The 21,217-nt window shown below is 42.4% G+C and overlaps 1 protein-coding gene across 3 annotated transcripts in view; it reads left to right on the top strand.

Annotated features, from left to right (window-relative positions):
• WDR41 (WD repeat domain 41) overlaps window positions 1–21,217 on the top strand; it is a 1,028,182-nt gene that overhangs the window by 146,255 nt on the left and 860,710 nt on the right. For all 3 annotated transcript variants that reach the window (XM_044063698.1, XM_044063697.1, XM_044063699.1), the window contains one exon: window positions 6,340–6,455. In XM_044063698.1, the coding sequence (XP_043919633.1) occupies window positions 6,340–6,455 (116 nt within the window). The remainder of the gene's footprint in view (window positions 1–6,339; window positions 6,456–21,217) is intronic.

The following is a 21,217-nucleotide window of genomic DNA, read 5'->3' as shown; positions in this document are numbered from 1 at the left end:
GCAAGTTTATTTATGGGTTTATCCCATTGGGGATTGTTTTTGTGTTTATGCGTAAGATTTTATTAAACTATAGACACATATGTTTTATATTTGATTAAGTAAATATTATGCATTTTAGGTTTGTGTATGATTTATTGTTTTATCTGGAGTGTGTTTCTCTAATGAGTCAACTATCCCGCGTTTTTGGTACTAATTATTATTTAAACTGCTATTAGTGTGTGTAAAAATCACTTCTGAAGAAGTCTGCTATGAGGGCAGACGAAAAGCGCTTTTAAGTCCAGTTTATTTTGTCAGTATTAAAAGCCGTGAGTGAATTCTACTGTGTCCGGGGACTTGTGTTCTTCTTTTGCTTGTTTTTTGTGCCTCCATTGATTTCTAGAGTGTGTCATGGAAGAGAAGACTGCAACCGACGCAGGACCCAGGACTTTGGAATTCAGGCCGACTGAGGGCAACCTGCCACCCAAATGTAATGACTGCAGCAGTGAATACACTCGAACATCTACATTTATGGTAAGTGTACACAACTGTACTTTCTTGACCCAAAAAATGGACATTCTGTGCTCTTGTAGTGGGTGATAGTTTGTATCTTCATGAGGAAAGTCTGTAAAAAGCAACATACAAAATGTGATAATGTTTCTTTGCAATACATAGAGTAACTGACTCACTGAGGTAGAAGTCATCGCCACTACCTAAACTTTCAGATTTGGACAACTTTTAGATGGTGGTAGTAGTCATGTAAATTGCACAGCATGAGTACATGATTAAATCGATTTTTCAGGCTTATCAGAGAATCCTACTGACACCTGATATGCCTTGGCTGTTGTGACCTTTACAAAGTTTATCTTTCATTTTTTGCAGTATAGAAGTGCACATTTTTGATTAGTTTAGACAGTTGCAGTTTTGGTGTACAAATCAAGCTTTAGATCTTGTTCAAAAAAGCAACAGAGACCTCCAAAGCAGACATCCAAGCAACCTCCACCCCCCAACACAAACCATGAAACACATAGTTCACAAAACCAGTGTGCCATGCAATCACAGCCCTTTAGGCAAAGTAACATACTTAACACACTAGTAATAAGTGACTCTGTAGTCAGGCACACTGACGTCCCACTTACTAGGCTGAACAAGGAGAAGGTTACTGTTAGCTGCCTGTCATGTACCAGGATCTGCCATATAACACAAGCACTTGGGTCACTCCAGAACAAGTACAACTATATCATTGTCCATGTTGGTGTGAGTGACCTGAGCCATTCCTCCCTGGACTACATGAAAAGAGACATGGAAGAGCTCTCTGATCACGTAGCCCAGGCCAGTATGACCCTGACCCTGAGTAGCATCCTGCCCTCACCAAGAATGATACCACTGTATAAAGAAAAAATTATCAATTTCAACAATTGGCTAAGTTTCTGGTTTCATTCAAAGGGGATCCAGTGTCTGTCTGCCTGGGATGACATGCTTGACGAGCCACGCTGCTTTGCTAGAGATGGCTTGCACCCGTCACCCTTAGGCTTTCGAATACCGCCAAGGCTCTTACCACCCCCATAGTGCCTTTTTTAGGCAAGGCTCAAAAGACAAACCCACCACCGTAAATAGCACATGTAACAAAAAACTGAGGGTAATGCTACTCAATGCCAGAAGTCTAAACCTCAAAATGCATGCACTTGAGGCACTCCTCAGTATGGAGAAAATCGATATATGTGCAGTAACAGAAACCTGGTTTAAGGCTCCAGTTAGCACCCCAGCACTACCAGGCTACAACTCATACCATACATTTCGGCCACAGAACCCGGACCGAAATACAAAAGGTAGGGGCGTATCCATATTCATCAAGGAGACCCATACCTCCAGGTTAGTGGCACAGCACGATGCTTCAGGGATCATCCATGTGCAACTAACTATGGGCAAAATTGAAATTCAAATTGTAGCTTGCTACAGATTACCCACCATGTTCCAGGACCCCCATTCTGTGTTTCTGGAAACACTGGGAAACATAAAGGTCCTACCAAACACCCTAATATTGGGTGATTTTCAATTACCCAAACATTAACTGGAAGAACTACTCAAGTACTAACTCCCTTGCCCAACATTTCCTAGAATTTATAAACTCAAACAGCCTGGATCAACTGGTCAACACTCCCACCAGAGGTGACATATTGGACCTGGTCATCACCAACATGGACGACCGGTGTTCCACACTGGAGGTCACCCCATCGCTGGTTAGATCTGACCATAAACAAATCAGTCTGGATATCCACATTCCGCCCCCACCCCCGGTCAAGAAAACCACAGTGAAAAACTTTTCAAAAGCAAACTTCACATTACTTAAGACTGAGGTGGAAAGTTTCAAAGCCCCCATGCTAAATGATAACGCTGTCCAAGCTGTAAAATCCTTTACTAATGCATTCTACATGCACCTACAAAAATGCACGGATTGTGCTATTCCAGGCAAAACCAAGACTCACTCCTCCAAGAAAAGGAAACCAGTCTGGTGGACCCCTGCCATAAACAAGCTATACGATAGGAGGAGGAAATGTACAGAAAAGAGCAAAATCCCAAGAAGGGAAGACATCCCTGATCCGTATCAGCAAGAAACTCCGATCCCTCATGAAATCATCCAAGGCTAGCTTCGAAAGAAAAATTGCCAAGGACACCAAAGATAACCACAAGATATTCTTTAGCCATGTCAAGAATCTAAGTGGCAATGCTCAGATCTGATCAGAGGTAGTGCAGAATGGCACAAAATACACTGAACCGACTGATATCACCAACATCCTGGCAGACAGGTTCAATGCAAACTTCACCCCCCTTTCACCCTCAAAAGGGCCCATAACCATACTAGAAGAATGTAGAGGCTCTGAAATCACAGACACTCAGGTTAAAGCAGCCCTCTCCAAAGCCAAAAAATCAGCATCAATGGGACCGGACGGTGTCCCAGGTTGCATCCTCCATGACCTCAAAGACGAACTAACACCTCACCTAAACACACTGTTCAAACTCAGCCTCTCCACAGGCTACGTACCCATAGAGTGGCACACAGCAATGGTTATTCCGCTCCACAAAGGTGTAGCCACAACAGACCCCGGGAACTATCGCCCTATAAGCCTGACTAGCTTGGTCTGCAAGGCTATGGAGCTCATCATCATGGAACTCATTAAAAGAGACATTGGGAACCTCCAAACACTGGACCCTACAGAGTTCAGATTTAAGGGTAGATCACGCCTCCTAAACCTGGTGGACCTCTTTGAGACAGTTACCAAGGCTGTAGACTAGGGAAATGTGGTACACACAACCTACCTAGACCTCGCAAAGGCCTTTGACAACATTCCCCATTCTGGTATTATAGACAAGCTCACCAGCCTGAACATAAACCCGTATCACAAGATGGGTTGCCAACTGGCTCACTGACAGAACCCACATGGTGAGAGTTGCAGGAGCTAGGTCCACTTCTAAACCGGTTACAAGTGGCGTTCCCCAGGGCTCAGTCCTAGGACCCTTCCTGTTCAACATAAACTTCTCAGAGGTACAAGCAAGCACAGGAGGACTATGGCTGACCAACTTTGCAGACGACTGCAAACTAGGGGCTATAATTGACTCTCCGGCTGACACAGACATCCTCCAGTATGATTGCACTGACATGGATACCTGGTGTCAAAATCATGGCCTCAAGCTAAATGCCAAAAAGTGCATAGTCATCCCCTTTGGAAAAAATAAAGTACCCACAAACTACCACATAGATGGTAGTCCCCTAAATACGGAAGACGTAATAAGGATCTGGGGACCCAAGTAAATAGTAATCTCTCGTTTGATAATCACATTGCCAAAGTGGTTAGAAAATCCTTCTGTGTGTTCCTCCTAATCACAAAAGGGTTCGCATCCAGATCAAAAGAGGTCATTGTGCCCCTCTACACATCACTCATCAGACCCATCATAGATTACAATGCCCCATTTAGAATATACCTTACAAGACACCTGCAACAGCTGGAAAGACCACAGAAGTACCTCACCAAGAGGATCACTGGCCTCAAACAGATGCCCTATGCAGCTCAACTGAAGAAACTCCAGCTGTACTCGGTTGCACACCCCCTTCTCAGAGGTGATCTCTGCCTGATATACAAGGCCATGTCCAACCCAGAATTGATGGATATGCTCCACCTAAAAAAAGCATATCCCCTTGAGCCACGTGCTCTAGGGATCTAAACCTCACCACAACAATAAACAGGACATGCTGGAGGGATAGATTCCTGTCCCAGAGACTTCCCATGCTTTGGAACAAGATTCCAGTCTACATTAGGAAGAGCTTCTCACTAACACTCTTCAAAAGAAACCTTGATGAGTGGATGGGAAACAGAAAGTTTACCCCGGGGATTACTTCAGTGGCTCTGCTGGACAGAGCACAGGGAACTAATCTAAGGGGGCTTATTTTTTTTTTCATATCCATGGCTTTGACTCTGATCATGTTATAAGGAAATCAGTGCATTCAATCCATTCTGGGCTTGAGGAAAAATTAGATTTAATGTTGCTAGTTACATCAGAAATAAGTGAAGTAGAATAGAGTATTTCTAAATTATCTGTTTATTGGATGTTTCAGTGTACCAGAAAAACACCAAAGTCAGAGTTTTGCAGGATGCATGGAGGTGCTAGCACTGAAGACAAGGTTGATATAGCTGAGCACATAATATCAATTATTCCATCACTATGTACGTAATCAGTGTATAGATTGCTTCATTTGACAGAAATGCATGTGCTGGGGGGCACACACACACACACACACACACACACACACACACACATACACGCACACACACACACATACATACACACACACACATACATACACACACACGGCCAGTTTGGTGCATCTCCATTTCAGCCTGTTGATGTAACTTGGGTCTATATTACCATATCGAATGGTAATAATGCCGAAAGGTCATTTGAGTGAATATTAACGAGAACTACGCCCCCCCCCCACACCCCACGCTAAATATATACTCCAACTCCAAGGTCGCACTACAGTGAGGAAAGGGAAAATATTCCAATTACCCCCAAAAACACAAGTTCGTTCTCGTGAATATTCGCTCATATGAGCATTCAGCATTATTACCATTCAGTATGGTAATATAGACCCATGTATCTTTTGGGATGTGTAAGCAAACCAGAAACTTTAGTGAAAGCTCACACAGACACAGGGATGGCACGCAACCAGGAACCAAACTGGAGAAATCCGTTCTGTCAGAGAGCAATGCTCACCACTTTGTTCTGGCCTGTGTAAGTGACTAAATGTTCTGGGTGACTGTTTTTCTTTTGCTTTTCTTTTGCAGGCATTTACAACTTAAAAGCAATTTGAGAGTATAGATTTATTTTTCATATAGAGTAGAAAATGCAAAACAGAACATACATTATCTAGAAAGTACTGTTGCTCAGTGTTAATACTTTTAAGTGGCTAACTTGTTTTCCTGTTTTCAGTATTTACTGGTACATTTGAAATATCTCAGTTGTATGACTCGTTGTGTTCACAAATATATGATGACAAGTTTGAAAAAGCCTTTTAGTAAGAACACTGCTCTTTTATCTTCTGTGACATGTTTAGTTTGAACAAATGTTTATTTTTTTATATAGTGCTGATAAGTTTACCATTTGGTTTTGAGTGATAACTTTGCATGGCTCCAGTAATTATCATAGTTTGAACTAGGTTTTTATCTTTTGGTTTTTCCATTGTAGTAGTAGGCCAGGCTGTTTCAGACTTCTTATGACCTCGTTAGCACAGCATAAGTGGACTGTTTGGCTATACCTTAGAAAAACAGGGTCTTCAAACCCAGCTGATGTCCATAACCATTAGGGTGGCAAAATATGCCAACTAACATCCAAACCAAAGAGTTAAAAGGTCACAGACAAACTAATTAGTAAAATCTACAAGAAAAACCTAGCCAAGCTAGAGTTTTCACTGTGTGATATCTTAAAAAAAATAAATAAAAGTAAAAAGTCATGGACATTCAGATGTCATATAGCTGAAACACTTGATGTCCTTAGGGGTCATTTGCATATATCCCATGGGCCTTTATTACAGTAGGTTTAAGGTGTATCACACAGTGGAAACTCTAGCTTGGCTAGGTCTTTCTTGTAGTTTTTACTAATTGGCATGTCTGTGTGACCTTGTTTACTCTTTTTAGCTTTTGTTGAAGTTTTATACATTTATTTTTTTTTTTTGCATGCAGACATTATTTCTTCACCAGAAAATACCACTTTATTTGTTTTATATATGCCTTTTCGTGTCATTTGCTGCTTGTGTTGTTCCTGTCACAACAGTTTATTATTTTCTTTGTTTCCATTTTATGAGTTTAGAAATCAGCAGTTTACAACATAAATGAAGAACAGCCACAGAATCCCTACACTGAACTACAGGCACTTGAAGGACACCATGACATTGTTAGATATCTTATAAAAGTAGATGACTACAGGTAAGAAACTAGTTATCACTATAATCTTGCATTTGTACACCAAAATGTTTACAAATCTTTTGATGTACACTGCATCAGTCAATGTGTATTCATAAGTTTTGTAAAGGATCTAGTTAAGTTCTTCATGCTTTTGAAATTTATATCAAATGGAACAAATTTCTCCGGTGTTGCTCCAGTAAGGGTTGGAATGGGAAGGAGATGAAGGTGTCTCACAATCTCCATTTACTTCTTGTCAGGTGTGTTTTCCTGCCTTTCCCCCCACCCCGTGCATACCCTGAAGCTCTCCATGAGTGAGATGAGCAGCGGGCAAACTGTGCTGATTAGCTCCTTACTTCTACAAGGAGCTGACGTTGACAAGATTCTTTTCCTTTTTCAAGAAGCACTTCTCATATACTGATGGTATAGGCTTTGTTTGCAAATAATGGCTACTTAACCTTTTTCTGCATATCAGTGCCATGCAAATATTCTAAGTCACTGTTATGGGCACATGTTTATACAAGAAAACCACCAAGAAATAGCTGTTAAAATTGGAAAGTATGTTTATTCTTAATTTTGGTACTTTGAAACCTAAAGGTTTAAATTTAGAAAACAATTTAACTATTTAAAGCAAGATGTAGTATTACTAACAAACATTTAACTTGTATTGTGTAATTACGTTACATCATATTTCTTTGTTTTAAAAAAAATGATTTGTCCCTTTAGTATGTGCCTTAGCATCCTTTTTCTTTTTGTGTATGGCCCCTTTATTCTGTCAATGATGCATTAGCTTGATTATTCAATTAATCATTTATGGAATGTGTATAAAATGATGCATGTGTTTGTTAATGGTTATTCCTTTGAAGGCTGTGGAAGCCGAGGTACCAGAATAAACCTGTGTGCGTCTAGTTCCTGCTCTCATTTCTTGGTGGTTTTCGTGTATTGCTTGGTTTTATTTGAGTTGCACATGTTTATACAGTCTTTAGCTTTTTTTTTTCCATCTTGTATCTCATGTTAAAATATATATGTTAATCATCATCATCTTCTTTCGGCTGTTCCCGTTAGGGGTCGCCACAGCGGATCATCTGTTTCCATTTCTTCCTGTACTGTGCATCATGCTCTTTCACACCAACCGCCTGCATGTCCTCTCTCACCACATCCATAAACCTTATCTTAGGCCTTCCTCTTACCTGGCAGCTGCATCCTTTTCCCAATATACCCAGCATCCCCCCTCAGCACATGTCCAAACCAACACAATCTCGCCTCTCTTGCTTTGTCTCCAAACTGTCCGACCTGAGCTGACCCTCTAATATACTGATTCCTAATCCTGTCCATCCTAGTCACACCCAGTGCAAATCTTATCTTTACCTCTGCCACATCCAACTCTGACTCCTGCCTTTTCGTCAATGCCACCGTCTCCAACCCATATAACATAGCTGGTCTCACTACCCTCTTGTAGACCTTCCCTTTCACTCTCACTGGTACCCGTCTGTCACAAATCACTCCTGACACTCTTCTCCACCCATTCCACCCTGCCTGTACTCTCTTCTTCACCTCTCTTCCACAGTTACCATTACTCTGAACTGTTGATCCCAAGTACTTAAACTCATTAGCCCTGCTGACCTTCATTCCTCTCCTCTCTAAAGCATATCTCCACCTCTCCAGAATCTCCTCAACCTGGTCCCTACTCTCACTACATATCACAATGTCATCTGCAAACATTATAGTCCATGGGGCCTCCTGTCTGATCTCATCTGTCAATCTGTCCATCACCACTGCAAATAAGAAAGGACTCAGAGCTGATCCTTGATGTAATCCCACCTCCACCTTAAACGTATCTGTCACTCCCACCGCAGTCCTCACCAATGTCACACTACCCTCGTGCATATTCTGTACCACTATTACAGACTTCTCCACCACTCTCGACTTCCTCATACAATACCACAACTCCTCTCTAGGCACCCTGTCATATGCTTTCTCTAAGTCCACAAAGACACAATGCAACTCCTTCTGACCTTCTCTGTATTTTTCCAACAACACTCTCAGAGCAAATATTGCATCTGTAGTGCTCTTTCCTGGCATGAAATCATACTGCTGATCACTAATCATCACCTCCCTTCTTAACCTAGCTTTCACTACTCTTTCCCATAACTTCAAGCTGTGACTGATCAGTTTTATGCCTCTGTAGATGTCCTTCAAGAATGCAACTGCAGTCATAACATATGGGTTGTCCTGCCTCAGGCAGCCCTCGGTCGGCCGGATTCCAAAGTCTGGGTCCGACGTCGGCTGATGTCGCATTTCTCTCCGATGTCAGAGCGGCTGGAGTACATAAGCATCAGCCGACGCCATCTTCTCCAGTCTTTCTTGCCAAGCGGTGCCCGAAGCAGAAGCAGTTCGCAAGTGCTGGTTGGTCAGCTCCTGTATTCTTCGAAACCAAAGTCATCAAAAAAGCTAAGTACCCCGTTGGGGACCTTTTCTTGCCTCAGCCGATGTCAGAAATTACTGAAAAAGTAAATAATTGTTTGTCTTGTGGTAAACAAATACCTCATAAGGATTTCCACTCTTACTGCCTCCCTTGCCTTGGCCCAGACCACGACGTCTCGGCCTGTGCCGCCTGTGCTCGCTTCAATAAGCGCACTCTCAGGCGCCGGGCGGAGTTCGCTGAAGACTTTTTCGGTGAAAAATTTGATTATACAATGCCGTCGGAACAACCGACAACACAGACTCCTAAGAAACGAAAAGACCGGGACCGACATCCTCTGCCCGCGTCTTCCACCGACACCACGCCAAAACTAACCGCGAGTGCCCCGGTTCCCTCTGAGGCGGTTATTCCACCGCTCCGAACCGAAGACACCGCATTACCGATACCTCCGATACCGGAGGCCACTCCGACGCCAGTTATTGATTTTCCTCCGGATACTGAAACCGAGGAAATGCCCGAGACCATTGCTGTTGATAAGGTCACTCCTGCACGTGGAGCGGCTAGGCCTCCCATGTCCATGTCTACCAAGGCCTACACACGTGCTAAGGCAGCCAGCAAGTCCAAACATCTTACTGCTAAAAACATACCTCAGACTACTCCTGAAACTCAAATCAAGTCTATGGCCGCAGATTTAATTTCCCTGATCAGAGGTTCCCAGGCCCATCCTGAGAGAGGATCCCAGCCTCCTCCTGATAAGAGGCCCAGGGTTGAACCCTCTGACCCTCTTCCTTCAGATGAAGATTCTGAGGACTCTGTTCACTCCGAAAGCCAGGAAGAGCCCTTCCAGACCTATGAGGATTCAGATGCAGAGGACTCCATTCCCTCGGCCTCTCCTCCTGAGGATATTTCTTTTGGGGAAGTTCTGCATTCCATGAGGGAGCATTTTAAGTGGCAAGGCCAGGAATATTCAGATTCCAGAAAGCGCCTTCGAACCTTCCTTAAAAAGCCCCAGCACAGACCCTTAGCTAATACCTCCTGTGCTTGATGTTTTGGATGACTTATACTCTGACTCCAGTGTTACCCCTGATACTCTTCCTCCTGCTCCTGTCAAGCCTGACAGATACTATAGGGTCCCAGAAACCCATTCTCATTTCTTTAGGGCCCATGCTGTTGATTTAGAAACAATTTCCCAGGGGCCTAAAGGGGTTTCAGCTACCACCTCCAAAAACCCTTTGCCTTCCAACAGGGAAGCAAGGTCCTTAGAGAGATGGGGGAAGAAGGTTTACACCTCCACTACTTTATCTATGACAGCTCTCAATTGTCTCTTTCACATGTTTCAATATCAGGATTTCCTGTTAGATGATTTACAGAAAAGATTGGCCTCTCCTGAACCTTTAGATAGGAAGTCTTTGCAGGAGGCTGTGCATAATTCTCAGCAGGTTAGCAATCACTTTCTACAGTGTGGATATGATGCATTGGAGGCTTCATGTAGGGCAGCTATGACCGGGGCGGTCATTCGTAGACATGCATGGTTAAAAGAACAACCTTTACCAGATCATGTTAAGGCAAAACATCTTGATGCACCCTTGGAAAAGAACAAGCTTTTTGGTGCTTATGCTAAAGATGTGTTAAAGTCCATTGAGGAAAAAGCCAAGTCAGTTCAGACAGTCAAAGATTTCCTCCAGGTTCAGCCGCCCAGATTCAGCAGGAACTGGCCTTCTAAGAACTGGTCCTTTCTTAATCCTGAAAGATTTCAAAGGGGCAAAAACAGGCGTGCCCGAGGAAGAGGGCAATGCAGAGGATCCTACAGGGGACGACAATGGCAACCAGCAAACCAAAGAAGTGACACAGGGGTTTCTCCTGCCCCGCAGGGGCAATCTCAATGACTTTCCTCTAGTTCCGCTAACCAAGGAGCAAAAAGAAGCTCCTTTGGGCGGAAAGTTATCTCTGTTTTCAAAAAATTGGCACAAACTGACAAAAGACAAATGGATTTTGGACATTATAGACCACGGTTACAGGTTCCATTTTCATACCTTGCCAAGAAAACAAGGCATGCCAAGCCTTCCACAAAATCAGAGGGCAGAGGCTATCAAGCAAATTTCTCTGCTTGCTCAGATCAAAGCAATAGAAAAAGTTCCACAACAAGAGCAAGGTCAGGGGTTTTACTCAAGACTGTTCCTTGTTCCAAGAAAAGAAACTCAATGGAGACCAATACTGGACTTGTCCACTTTAAACACTTTTCTCATAGTACCAAAGTTCAAAATGCTGACTTTACAGCAACTCCTTCCCATGCTGGGCAAGGGGTCTTGGCTGATTACTCTGGACCTCAAGGAGGCATACCTGCATGTCCCTATCAGACACAGCTGCAGAAGATACCTCAGATTTCTTGCAGGGCCAGAGCATTATCAATTCTCAGCATTGCCATTTGGCTTATCTACTGCACCCAGAGTATTCACGAAATGCCTGGCATCAGTAATTGCTCATTGCAGGCTCCAGGGGATTCAAATCTACCCGTACCTGGACGATTGCCTCATACAAGCGGACAACAAACTAACCTTGACAAAAAACTTGAATTATGTCATATACTTGCTACAGGCTCTGGGATACACTGTCAACTTTCAAAAGTCAAGACTTCAGCCATCCCAGCAAATAACCTTCTTAGGAGCCAAACTAGACACAGCCTCTCAAATGGCTTACCTGACAGAAGACAGACAAAAGAAGTTAACTCATTACTTCAAAAGTTTAGCAAAGCTCACCCAGATGACTGCAAGGAGTTTCCTACAGGCCCTGGGTTGCATGGCATCCTGCATTCTCCTGGTTCCACTAGCAAGACTACACATGAGAAAGCTTCAATGGTACTTAAAAAGCTTATGGTCTCAACACAGCAACAACCTAGAAGCAACTATTCCACTCATCCCATGTCTTCAAAAGGAATTTCTATGGTGGGCCACAGTAAGCCAGTCAAACATAGGTATGTCGTCCAAAAAACCTCAGATAACACAGACCATGACCACAGACGCCTCAGACCTTGGATGGGGGGCGCACATGGAGGGCAGATGTATTCAAGGGCAATGGTCTCCAAAGGAAACGCATCTGCATATCAACCAAAAAGAAATGCTAGCAGTAATGCATGCCATCGAGGCCTTTGGACAACAACTTCAACAAGGCCACCTACTAATACGGACAGACAACACCAGTGTGATGTGGTACATAAACAAGCAGGGGGGCACTCATTCTTACCCCCTTTGCAGACTGACAATGAATCTTTGGGAAAAATCACTGGGTCTAAACATACAGTTACAATCCCAGTTTGTTCCAGGCAAAGACAATGTTCTGGCGGACAATCTAAGCAGGAATTTCCTAGACCCCCACGAATGGAGGCTACATCCAGACATCTTTATACAACTCACCTCGACATGGGGCAGGCCGGACGTAGACCTATTTGCCTCCCACCTCAATCATCACTTACAAAAGTTCTGCTCAAGGACATATCATCCACAAGCATGGAAAATAGATGCCCTCTCATTCAACTGGAGCTCCCTAATAATTTATGCATTTCCACCTCTGCCACTGATGACCACAGTGTTATTAAAGATCAAGGCAGAGCAGCTGAAGGGGATCCTAATAGCTCCAGACTGGCCAAGACAACACTGGTACCCACTACTACGGAGCATATGTCACAACAAAACGTGGGCCCTTCCACAATGGCCCCAACTTTTGACTCAACACAACTTCAGGACAGTTCATCCCAACATCCAGACGCTACAGCTAACAGCTTGGGACATCCCATAAATAACCTCAATTTACCTCTCTCCAAGGAGGTTCAGCGGATACTAACAGAAGCCCGCAGACCATCCACCAGAAAGGCTTATTCAGCCAAATGGAAGAGATTCAGCATTTGGAATACCAACAAGGGTCATGATGCATCACTTTTGAGCATCCCACTCATTCTGGAATACTTGGCAGATATGTTACATAACGGACTCTCCTACTCTTCCATAAAAATACATGCTTCAGCTATCTCAGCTAGATACAACACTGATCCACCTGCGCTTTCACATCCTTTGTTAAGGCAATTTCTTAGAGGAATCAGGAATATAAAGCCCCCAAGATTGGGACCTCAATTTTGTCCTAGAAAAATTGACTCTACCTCCCTTCGAGCCAGCAGCTTCTGTGGATTTACAATTTCTTTCCTGGAAGACAGCTTTCCTGCTGGCCATAACCTCAGCAAGAAGGGTTTCGGAACTACAGGCCTTAATGGCAATACCACCGTTCATAACTTTTCACAGAGACAGGGTCTCCTTACGAACCAACCCTACCTTTCTGCCAAAAGTGGTATCTAGGGTTTCTTTAAATCAAGCAATTCATCTGCCTACTTTCTTTCCCAATCCTGAGAACAAAGGGGAAAGACTGCTACATACCTTGGACATACACAGACAACTTCGCTACTACCTAGACAGAACCAAGACCAGTAGGAAGTCTGATCAGCTTTTTGTAGCTTACGCAGCTGGAGTACAAGGAAAAGCAATTTCCAAACAGACAATTTCAAAATGGATTGGACATTGCATCAGATTCTGTTATTCCTTCCATGGAAAGAGTGTGCCAGCCAATGTCAGACCACACTCCACCAGAGCTACAGCCACCTCCACAGCATTTTTAAGAGGGGTGCCTACAAAAGACATTCTAGAAGCTGCTACATGGAGCTCCGTGCATACATTTTCCAAACACTACAATCTCCCTTTATATTCCAGATCCAGAGCAGGCTTTGCTTCGGCAGTCCTGCAGGGATTGATAGCTACACCATCCTTTTCTTAGAGCATACCACCTCCCCCAGCTAAGCTATGGTATTCAACCCATATGTTATGACTGCAGTTGCATTCTTGAAGGACATAGTACAGTTTTGTACCTACCATAAATGTAGATGTCCGATAGATATGCAACTGCAGTCGGGTTTTCCCTCCCTCCTTCCCTTCTATGCCTTGAGTCCACTCCTCTCCCTGTTATCCTTAGCTGGGGATATCTGTTATGGTGTATCTGTTTATTGCTTATTTATTGTCTGGAAACCTATTTTTGTCTTCCAATTTGATTACAGCCTTCCTTGGAGGGCACCTGGCATCTGGGGCAAGAAACACTGAAGAAGATGGCGTCGGCTGATGCTTATGTACTCCAGCCGCTCTGACGTCGGAGAGAAATGCGACATCAGCCGCCGGACCCAGACTTTGGAATCCGGCCGACCGAGGGCTGCCTGAGGCAGGACAACCCATATGTTATGACTGCAGTTGCATATCTATCGGACATCTACATTTATGGTAGGTACAAAACTGTACTTTAGTGCAGCTCTGCACATTATCCTTATTCTTAAAGATAGGTACCAAAACACTTTTTCTCCACTCCTCAGGCATCCTCTGACTTTCCAAAATGTCATTAAACAATCTGGTTAAAAGTTCCACTGCCATTTCTCCTAAGCATTTCATGCTTCTACTGGTATGTCAGCTGGGCCAACAGCCTTTCCATTCTTCATCCTCTTCATAGCTATCCTTGCTTCCTCCTTGCTAATCTGTTTCATTTCCTGATTCACTATCCCCACATCATCCAACCTTCTCTCTCTCTCATTCTCTTCATATATATGTTAATATGAAATTAAAATATTTGACTGTAGGTTTGAACAAGATGTATTGACTGGTAAGATGCCATAATTCTTAGAAGTGCCTGTGTTGGATCACTGTGATGATGATAAGCTGCATTTTGTCTTCTGTAAAAACATGCTAATGCATTTATCAACAGGGAGCTCTCACTAGGATGACATGGCTATTTCACAGCATCTTTCATGTGCTAAACTTGCTTTCTCAGTTTGCTGCTAATAAGTTATAGGGGCAGTAATGTATTTTTGTGGAAAAAAACAGACACACTTTAATTAGACTGGTCACTTAGAGGAGTATGTGTCAGGCAGGGTAAGAAAGGCATAACTAAATTTATTAAGAAGGCAGTTGTGTCCAAATATTTCTCTTTTCATATTACAGAGTGATCTTCTTTAACTTTAATTAAATTGTAAGAACACTACACATAAGGGATTACTTAAATAGTTATATTTTTTGTTTGTTTTCTGTTTGCATCTGATTCTGTTGTCTGTATTGTTTCATTAAAGTATCACATTATTTCCTTTCGGAGAGGGTCTCAACATGTGACTCCTCATCATGGTGTTTCTCTACCTGCCTGCTACTTTGACCACATAATTCCTTCCCTCTCCTCTTTCATTGGCAATTGCCAGTAAACACAAAATTATCATTTTGTGAAATCATCCCCCCACACATAAGCTGTTTAAATTTGTTTCCATTCCATAGAGCCAGAATACTGAATGTCCACCCCCCTGTAACCCATCTTGTTCTTTTAAAATTAATGGTTCCCACCTAAGACTGCTGAAGCTTGAGTTTCTTTTTTTCCACCTTACCTTTAAAATCTGCAACATCCCGTCCAAGGCCACCAATCGATGGAGAACCCGCATTCTGCTACTCAGCAGTCATCTTGGGATTATTGCTCCTGTTTTGATGATGGTTAATGAAGGAGCATAGGGACATTATTTCCTGGAGTCATCTGATCATCAGAAAGATTGATAACTGCTTCATTGGAGCCATCTAGGAATTTGTAGTACTGTTTTGCTCACGGTGAGGGAAGGAGCAGATAATCATTAATTCATTGATTGTTTCTGATTGGGCAGTGAATGTCTGTGTGTGACACAGCAGATTGATCTGGCTGCTATTCAAGGCATCTACCAGGAAAAGAGTACAACAGGCATGCAAACCTCTGCATCTTCTGGGACAAGACTACTGATCATGATTAAAGAGCCTATGGCCTGCTTCTCATCTTGGGATTTTCTTCTGGTGAGAGAGAAGAAGCAAAGGGACATTAAATCCCAGCAGTGAAAAACTATGGTGAGACCAGCAGTAGTAGTAGTAGCCAACTAGGCAGATTTCCACAGCTTATCATTCTTAACAAAGCTAAGTTTTTCTTTTCGATAAATACTGTGTGATTAAATACTGTCTAACCTATCTTAAGAGTATCTGCTTAAATATGTCATCCATACATTGTCAGGGTCTGATGTATCAGTTTCCCCTCAAGTGTTTGGCAGTGCACTGTGTAGATGCAGGCACCTTGAGTTAGCATTTTTCCATTAAAGGTACCCTTGAAATTTCACCTGTAGACAGTTGAGCACAGGACAACTAGTATGTGCAGTGACAAGCTGCTCCCAGATACTCTTGCCTGCCTTTACTCTGTGTTCTTACAACAACTGTTTAAACAGTAAAAAAAAAAAAAAAGGCCTATTGCCATGGATATGAACTTTCTACTATCTCTTTTACCATCTTGGTGGATATGGGCATACTAAGGCAATGTATAAATTGCCTCATTTTCACCAACAAATTAATATATTTATACAATGTCATTGGAGGCAAAGCTCTCACATAAAGGTACTCCTAATGGCAATCAGGTTGTCAGTAGTGCACACACTGCACCCATCGCACACAGCATGAACCAGAAACACAGACCCACATATTCTGAGACATTTAAATGTAACCATCCTAAGCCACAAAGACCCCCCAGATAAAGCACACACAACAAATGCCCTCAGCAGCCCCAAATGCACTCTTTCAAAACAACACCCACATCTCATTGAGCCTCAACTTCTAAGCCACCACACAACCTCACATTCTAGTCAGTGGAGACTCCATTGTAAGACACAGTGATGTCCCTCTCACCAGACTGAGTAAGGAGAAAGTCATGGTCAGTTGCTTATCAGGGGCCAGGATCCCCAAGATTACACATGTGCTTAAGCTTTTGGACCACAAGTACCAGTATGATTCAGTCATACTCCATGTGGGTTGTGTATGACCCGAGAAGTACCTCCCTAAACTATGCAAAGTGAGACATGATGGAGTTCTCAGAATATGTTTCCCAGTCTGGTGTGAGCCTCTAGGATTTTGAATATTAAATAAACCATTGTCCTCCCCCATAGTGCCTTTCTTAGGCATAGCTAATTATAAAACAAGAAATTCTATAGGTATTACTGCTGAATGCCAGGTGTTTAAGCAAGAAACTCCACTCCCTCCTTACCATATGGTATGCTGAAATCTATGCAGTCACTAAGACATGGTTTAAAGCCAAGGAGAGCACCCTGGCACTATGAGACTATAAGGCCTTCCACTCATTTAAACTAACTACTACACAGTCAAGGGGCTAAAGGTGGAGGTATCTAAATTTATATAAAAAATAAATTTACCTCAAGGCTGGTCAAGCAGGACAATGCACTTGAGCTTACCCATGTTCAAATCACCATAGGCAAAATCTCAGACCACTTCCTTGCAAGATGTATGCCCAGCCAGTATTTAAGCTTACTGGAGGCATTTACTATCCAAACCAATGCTATATTCATGGGTGACTTTACCTATCCTACTATTAACTGGATGTCATATAGGACACCAAATGTGCAGGCACAGAGATTCCTAGACTTTGTTAACACAAATTCCCTGAATTAAATTGTCAATATACTGATCAGGGATGCAAGCATACTGGATCTGGTTGTCACAAATATGCGAGAGTGCTGCTTAGTGTAATATCCTATCTGGTAAAGTCAGACCACAGAACAGTCTCCTTTGAAGTAAAAACCCAGAGCTCCAGCTAACCCTGGAACATTCAGGAACTACTCTAAGCCTAACTTCCTACAATTAATTGATAACATGAGAAATTTCAAGCCCCTTAAACCCTGAGAAAATTGTTGCTGAATCAAAATTGTTCACAGAAGCCCTATATACGCATGGTAATAGCTACATAGAGGCAGCTATGTCCACCAGGAATAAATACTGAATTAGTTCAAAAAGCAAGCCAACCTGGTGGAATCACATCAGCAGGTTGTATAACAAAAGGAAGTAAAATAATGGCAAACATATGGAGGTGCAGCACCCAGTAGGATAAAAGTACTCTCTTCAAACTGAACAAACAACTTAGAGAGAAATAAAGTCTACTAGATTTGGCTTCCCAGGCCAAGGACAACCACAAGGCATTCTTTAGCTATATCCGCAACCTCAAAATCAATACACAATTTTGTGCAGAGCTCATTGTTAATGCAGTCCAGCTACACTGAGCATGAAGGCAAAGTGAGCTTTAACCTCCCCCCTCAGGAAATACCATCAAATATAACTCCCCCAACTATGACTAGGGAGGAGGTCCTCAATTCTCTCTCTCCCTCCAAAGTCTAAGAACACTGCATCATTGGGCCCCGACAATATCCCAGGCTGCCTTTTGAATAGCATGAAACAACATGTCAGGCCCTCTGGGATCACTGTTTAACAGTTAGCCTCCAAACAGGCTTTGTGCCTGACAAATGAAGAACAGGAAAAGTCATCCTTCTACACAAAGGCAGGCTATCTGTGGACCCTGAAAACTATAGACTTGTAAGTCTCACTAGTGTGAAATGCAAAGCCATGGAAAGAATTATCATGGAAATGATCAGTAATGACATAGGAAACCTCCAGACACTGTACCCCAATACAGTTTGGTTTCACCAAGCGCAGATCATACTTACTCAGCTCTAGAAAGAGGCCAGTCATCAGGGAATCCTTCAAGGATTAATCATGGGATCACTTCATTTTGCATCTACTTTTCTGAAGTCAAGGCCAATGTCAAGGGCCTCTGTCAGACCAGATGTGCAAATGATTGCAAATTAGAAGTAGTCATAGAATCCTCCACAGATGCTAATGTTCTCCAAGAAGGGCTGACAAGACAAATAACTGATGTTAGGGTCATGGACTAAAACTAAATACCAAGAAATGCATAACAGTATCTTTGGGGAATCGGCCACCCATGGTCACTACCATATTGAGAATACACCCTAATACCCAGGGGCTTTGGGATGCACATAGACCGTAATCTAGCATTTGACAATCGTGTGTCTATGGCAGTGATGAAATTATTGAATATTGTGCTACTTATATAAAAAAAAATGTATGATATTTAGGTCTAAGGAGCTCATTGTTCCACTATGTTCGGCTTTCATCAGACCTATCATTGAGTACAGTGTCCTTTTGTTATGCACCCGACCAGGCACATTCAATAATTGGAACTTCCATAGGGGGATTCCTCAGTAAAATAATACAGGGGTGTAAATAACATGTCTTGTGCAGACTGCCTCATAGCCCTATCCCTGTATTCTGTTTCCTTCAACCTGTTGAGGGGAGAGCTATGCCTGACATTTAGGGCATATTTGGACCCCACTCTGATGGACTGTCTGCATATCGAGAAAACAAACAACATCAGAATTACCCATTCTAAAGACATGAACTTTGACTGTGATATAAATAGCACCTGCTGGTGAGACAGGTCTGTATCTCAGAGGCTCCCCATCCACATGAAGCAGAGTTCCTTGCTAAATGAATTAAAGTACAACTTGGACAACTGGATGGAGAACCAGAAATTCAGTAGACACAGGCATCCTGTAAATAGTTCATCTCCCAGGCCCCTGCTTCCAAATGTTTCATTTCCCAAGTCCCAGCTTACACAATTAAGGGTACCAGAAGTTGCCAGAGATTTGGGATTCATGGCTAGGCTTAAAAATACCTCAGTGGTTGTTAGCCTAGTACACACACACCTATGAATTTACTGCTACTGTTTCCAGAAGCATTCATATTAAAAAAATCCATTGCATTAGCATTCTGAATCAAGGAATTGAGGACACTGAAGGGCACAGGAACACAATATTGATTCCTATATGTGTTTCAAAGAAGACACATGGGCTGAAAAACTGAACAACTTCATTAGTATGGTATCTCCACCATATCATTTGGGGAAATAAGTTGTAAAACAGAGTCACTTACAATAATGCTGGAGTAATTGTATTACACAGAAAAATGATTAAAATGCATTTTTTTCCAGTTTCTGGCTATACTTGCCTTTTAAAAGCTCAACTATATTTCTTGTATTTTTTTTTACATTTTATTCACCTGGTCAGTGACTTCTCTTCAGGGGAGACACAAGGAGTTATTGATACTGACTAAAGGAAATTTGATGGGGGCACTGGGGAACTTCCCTTTCCCTGTGTAGGAGAGAAGGTGAAGCACTCTTGAAGCTGTTAGGCTGCACCATAGGACTGCCACTATAGTATCAGGAATTACAAAATGGAGGATAATGCTGCAGAGATGGAGAGATGAGCAGGAGAAAGCTTACTGAGTGAAGGAGAATGAGACAAAATAACTCTTACAAAGTTGGAAATTGGAGGATTGGAGACACAAGTGCTGTGGTAGATTTGATGAATGAGACAGACCCAAAAGAGAAAGAGGAAACACAATGGAGTGATATGGTGGAGAGAGTATTATAGAAGGAAGAAACAGAGCGGTCAGAAACAGAGGCAACAGCAGTTGAAGGGAAACACTGGAGGTAGTTTTGGCAGATAGAGTAGCCAGTTTTAGGGTTACATCTGCAGCAGTGTTTTTTGTTATAAGGAAGAAGTTGTTTTGTAGATGCAGCAAGGCAAAGAGGAATGGAAGAAGGAACTTGGACAGTATAAAGATTTGGAGTTTCTCAATGGCCATAGAGAAAACATCCAGTGGCGAGACTAAGAAGTAAAAAATGATTTGCTACTAGGGTTTGACATTAAAAACATAAAGACATTAATTCATTTGTGGGCTGATTTTTTGAGTCTATGTTAGATCACCGAATGCTTAGGTTAGCAAACTGTGATTAATCGACCCCATGTAAGCGAAAGCTTACAAAACCGAACTGTCAGAACAGCGATTTTTTTCCAAGGGAAAAAAAATTGCTGTTCCAACAAAAAAAAAAAAAAAAGAAAACACTTTGGTACATGATATTAAGTGGGGGGGCCTCACCCCCCACACCCCCTACTTAAATATACCAACTCCGAGACCACACTACAGTGCTGAAAATGGCAAACTACCGAAGCGGCCAAGCGAATTCTTTCCCAGGGGGAAAGAATTCGCTTACATGCCACTTAGATATTTTGCCATTTCGGCATATACAGCTCAACCAAGTCGCATTCGCTAACCTGCGTCTTCGGTCAGCTGATAGCAACCCGATTTTTTTTGTGAAGTGACGTTTGAAAGCTTTAACTTGCTGGAGATATTTATAACTGATCCTAAAAAAAGAAATTCAGTAACACCGTGGAAAGAATATTTATTTCAGAGCTTGGAACTACATCTAAAAAAGTAAATAAATGTGCAGTTTAGGACTTCAGATATTGATGAGCATGAGATCATTTTTTTAAATTTCACTACGTAGTAATGAACACAAAGTTAAAAAGTATGTGATAAAAAAAATGTATGGACTCTGAGTTGGGAGGTATGAGTAACAATGGCTGTTACGG

Source organism: Protopterus annectens, chromosome 2.part2 (genome assembly GCF_019279795.1).
Source record: "Protopterus annectens isolate FY-2018-M chromosome 2.part2, PAN1.0, whole genome shotgun sequence".
Classification (NCBI taxonomy): Eukaryota; Metazoa; Chordata; order Ceratodontiformes; family Protopteridae; genus Protopterus; species Protopterus annectens.
This window is presented reverse-complemented; position numbering and strand designations above follow the sequence as displayed.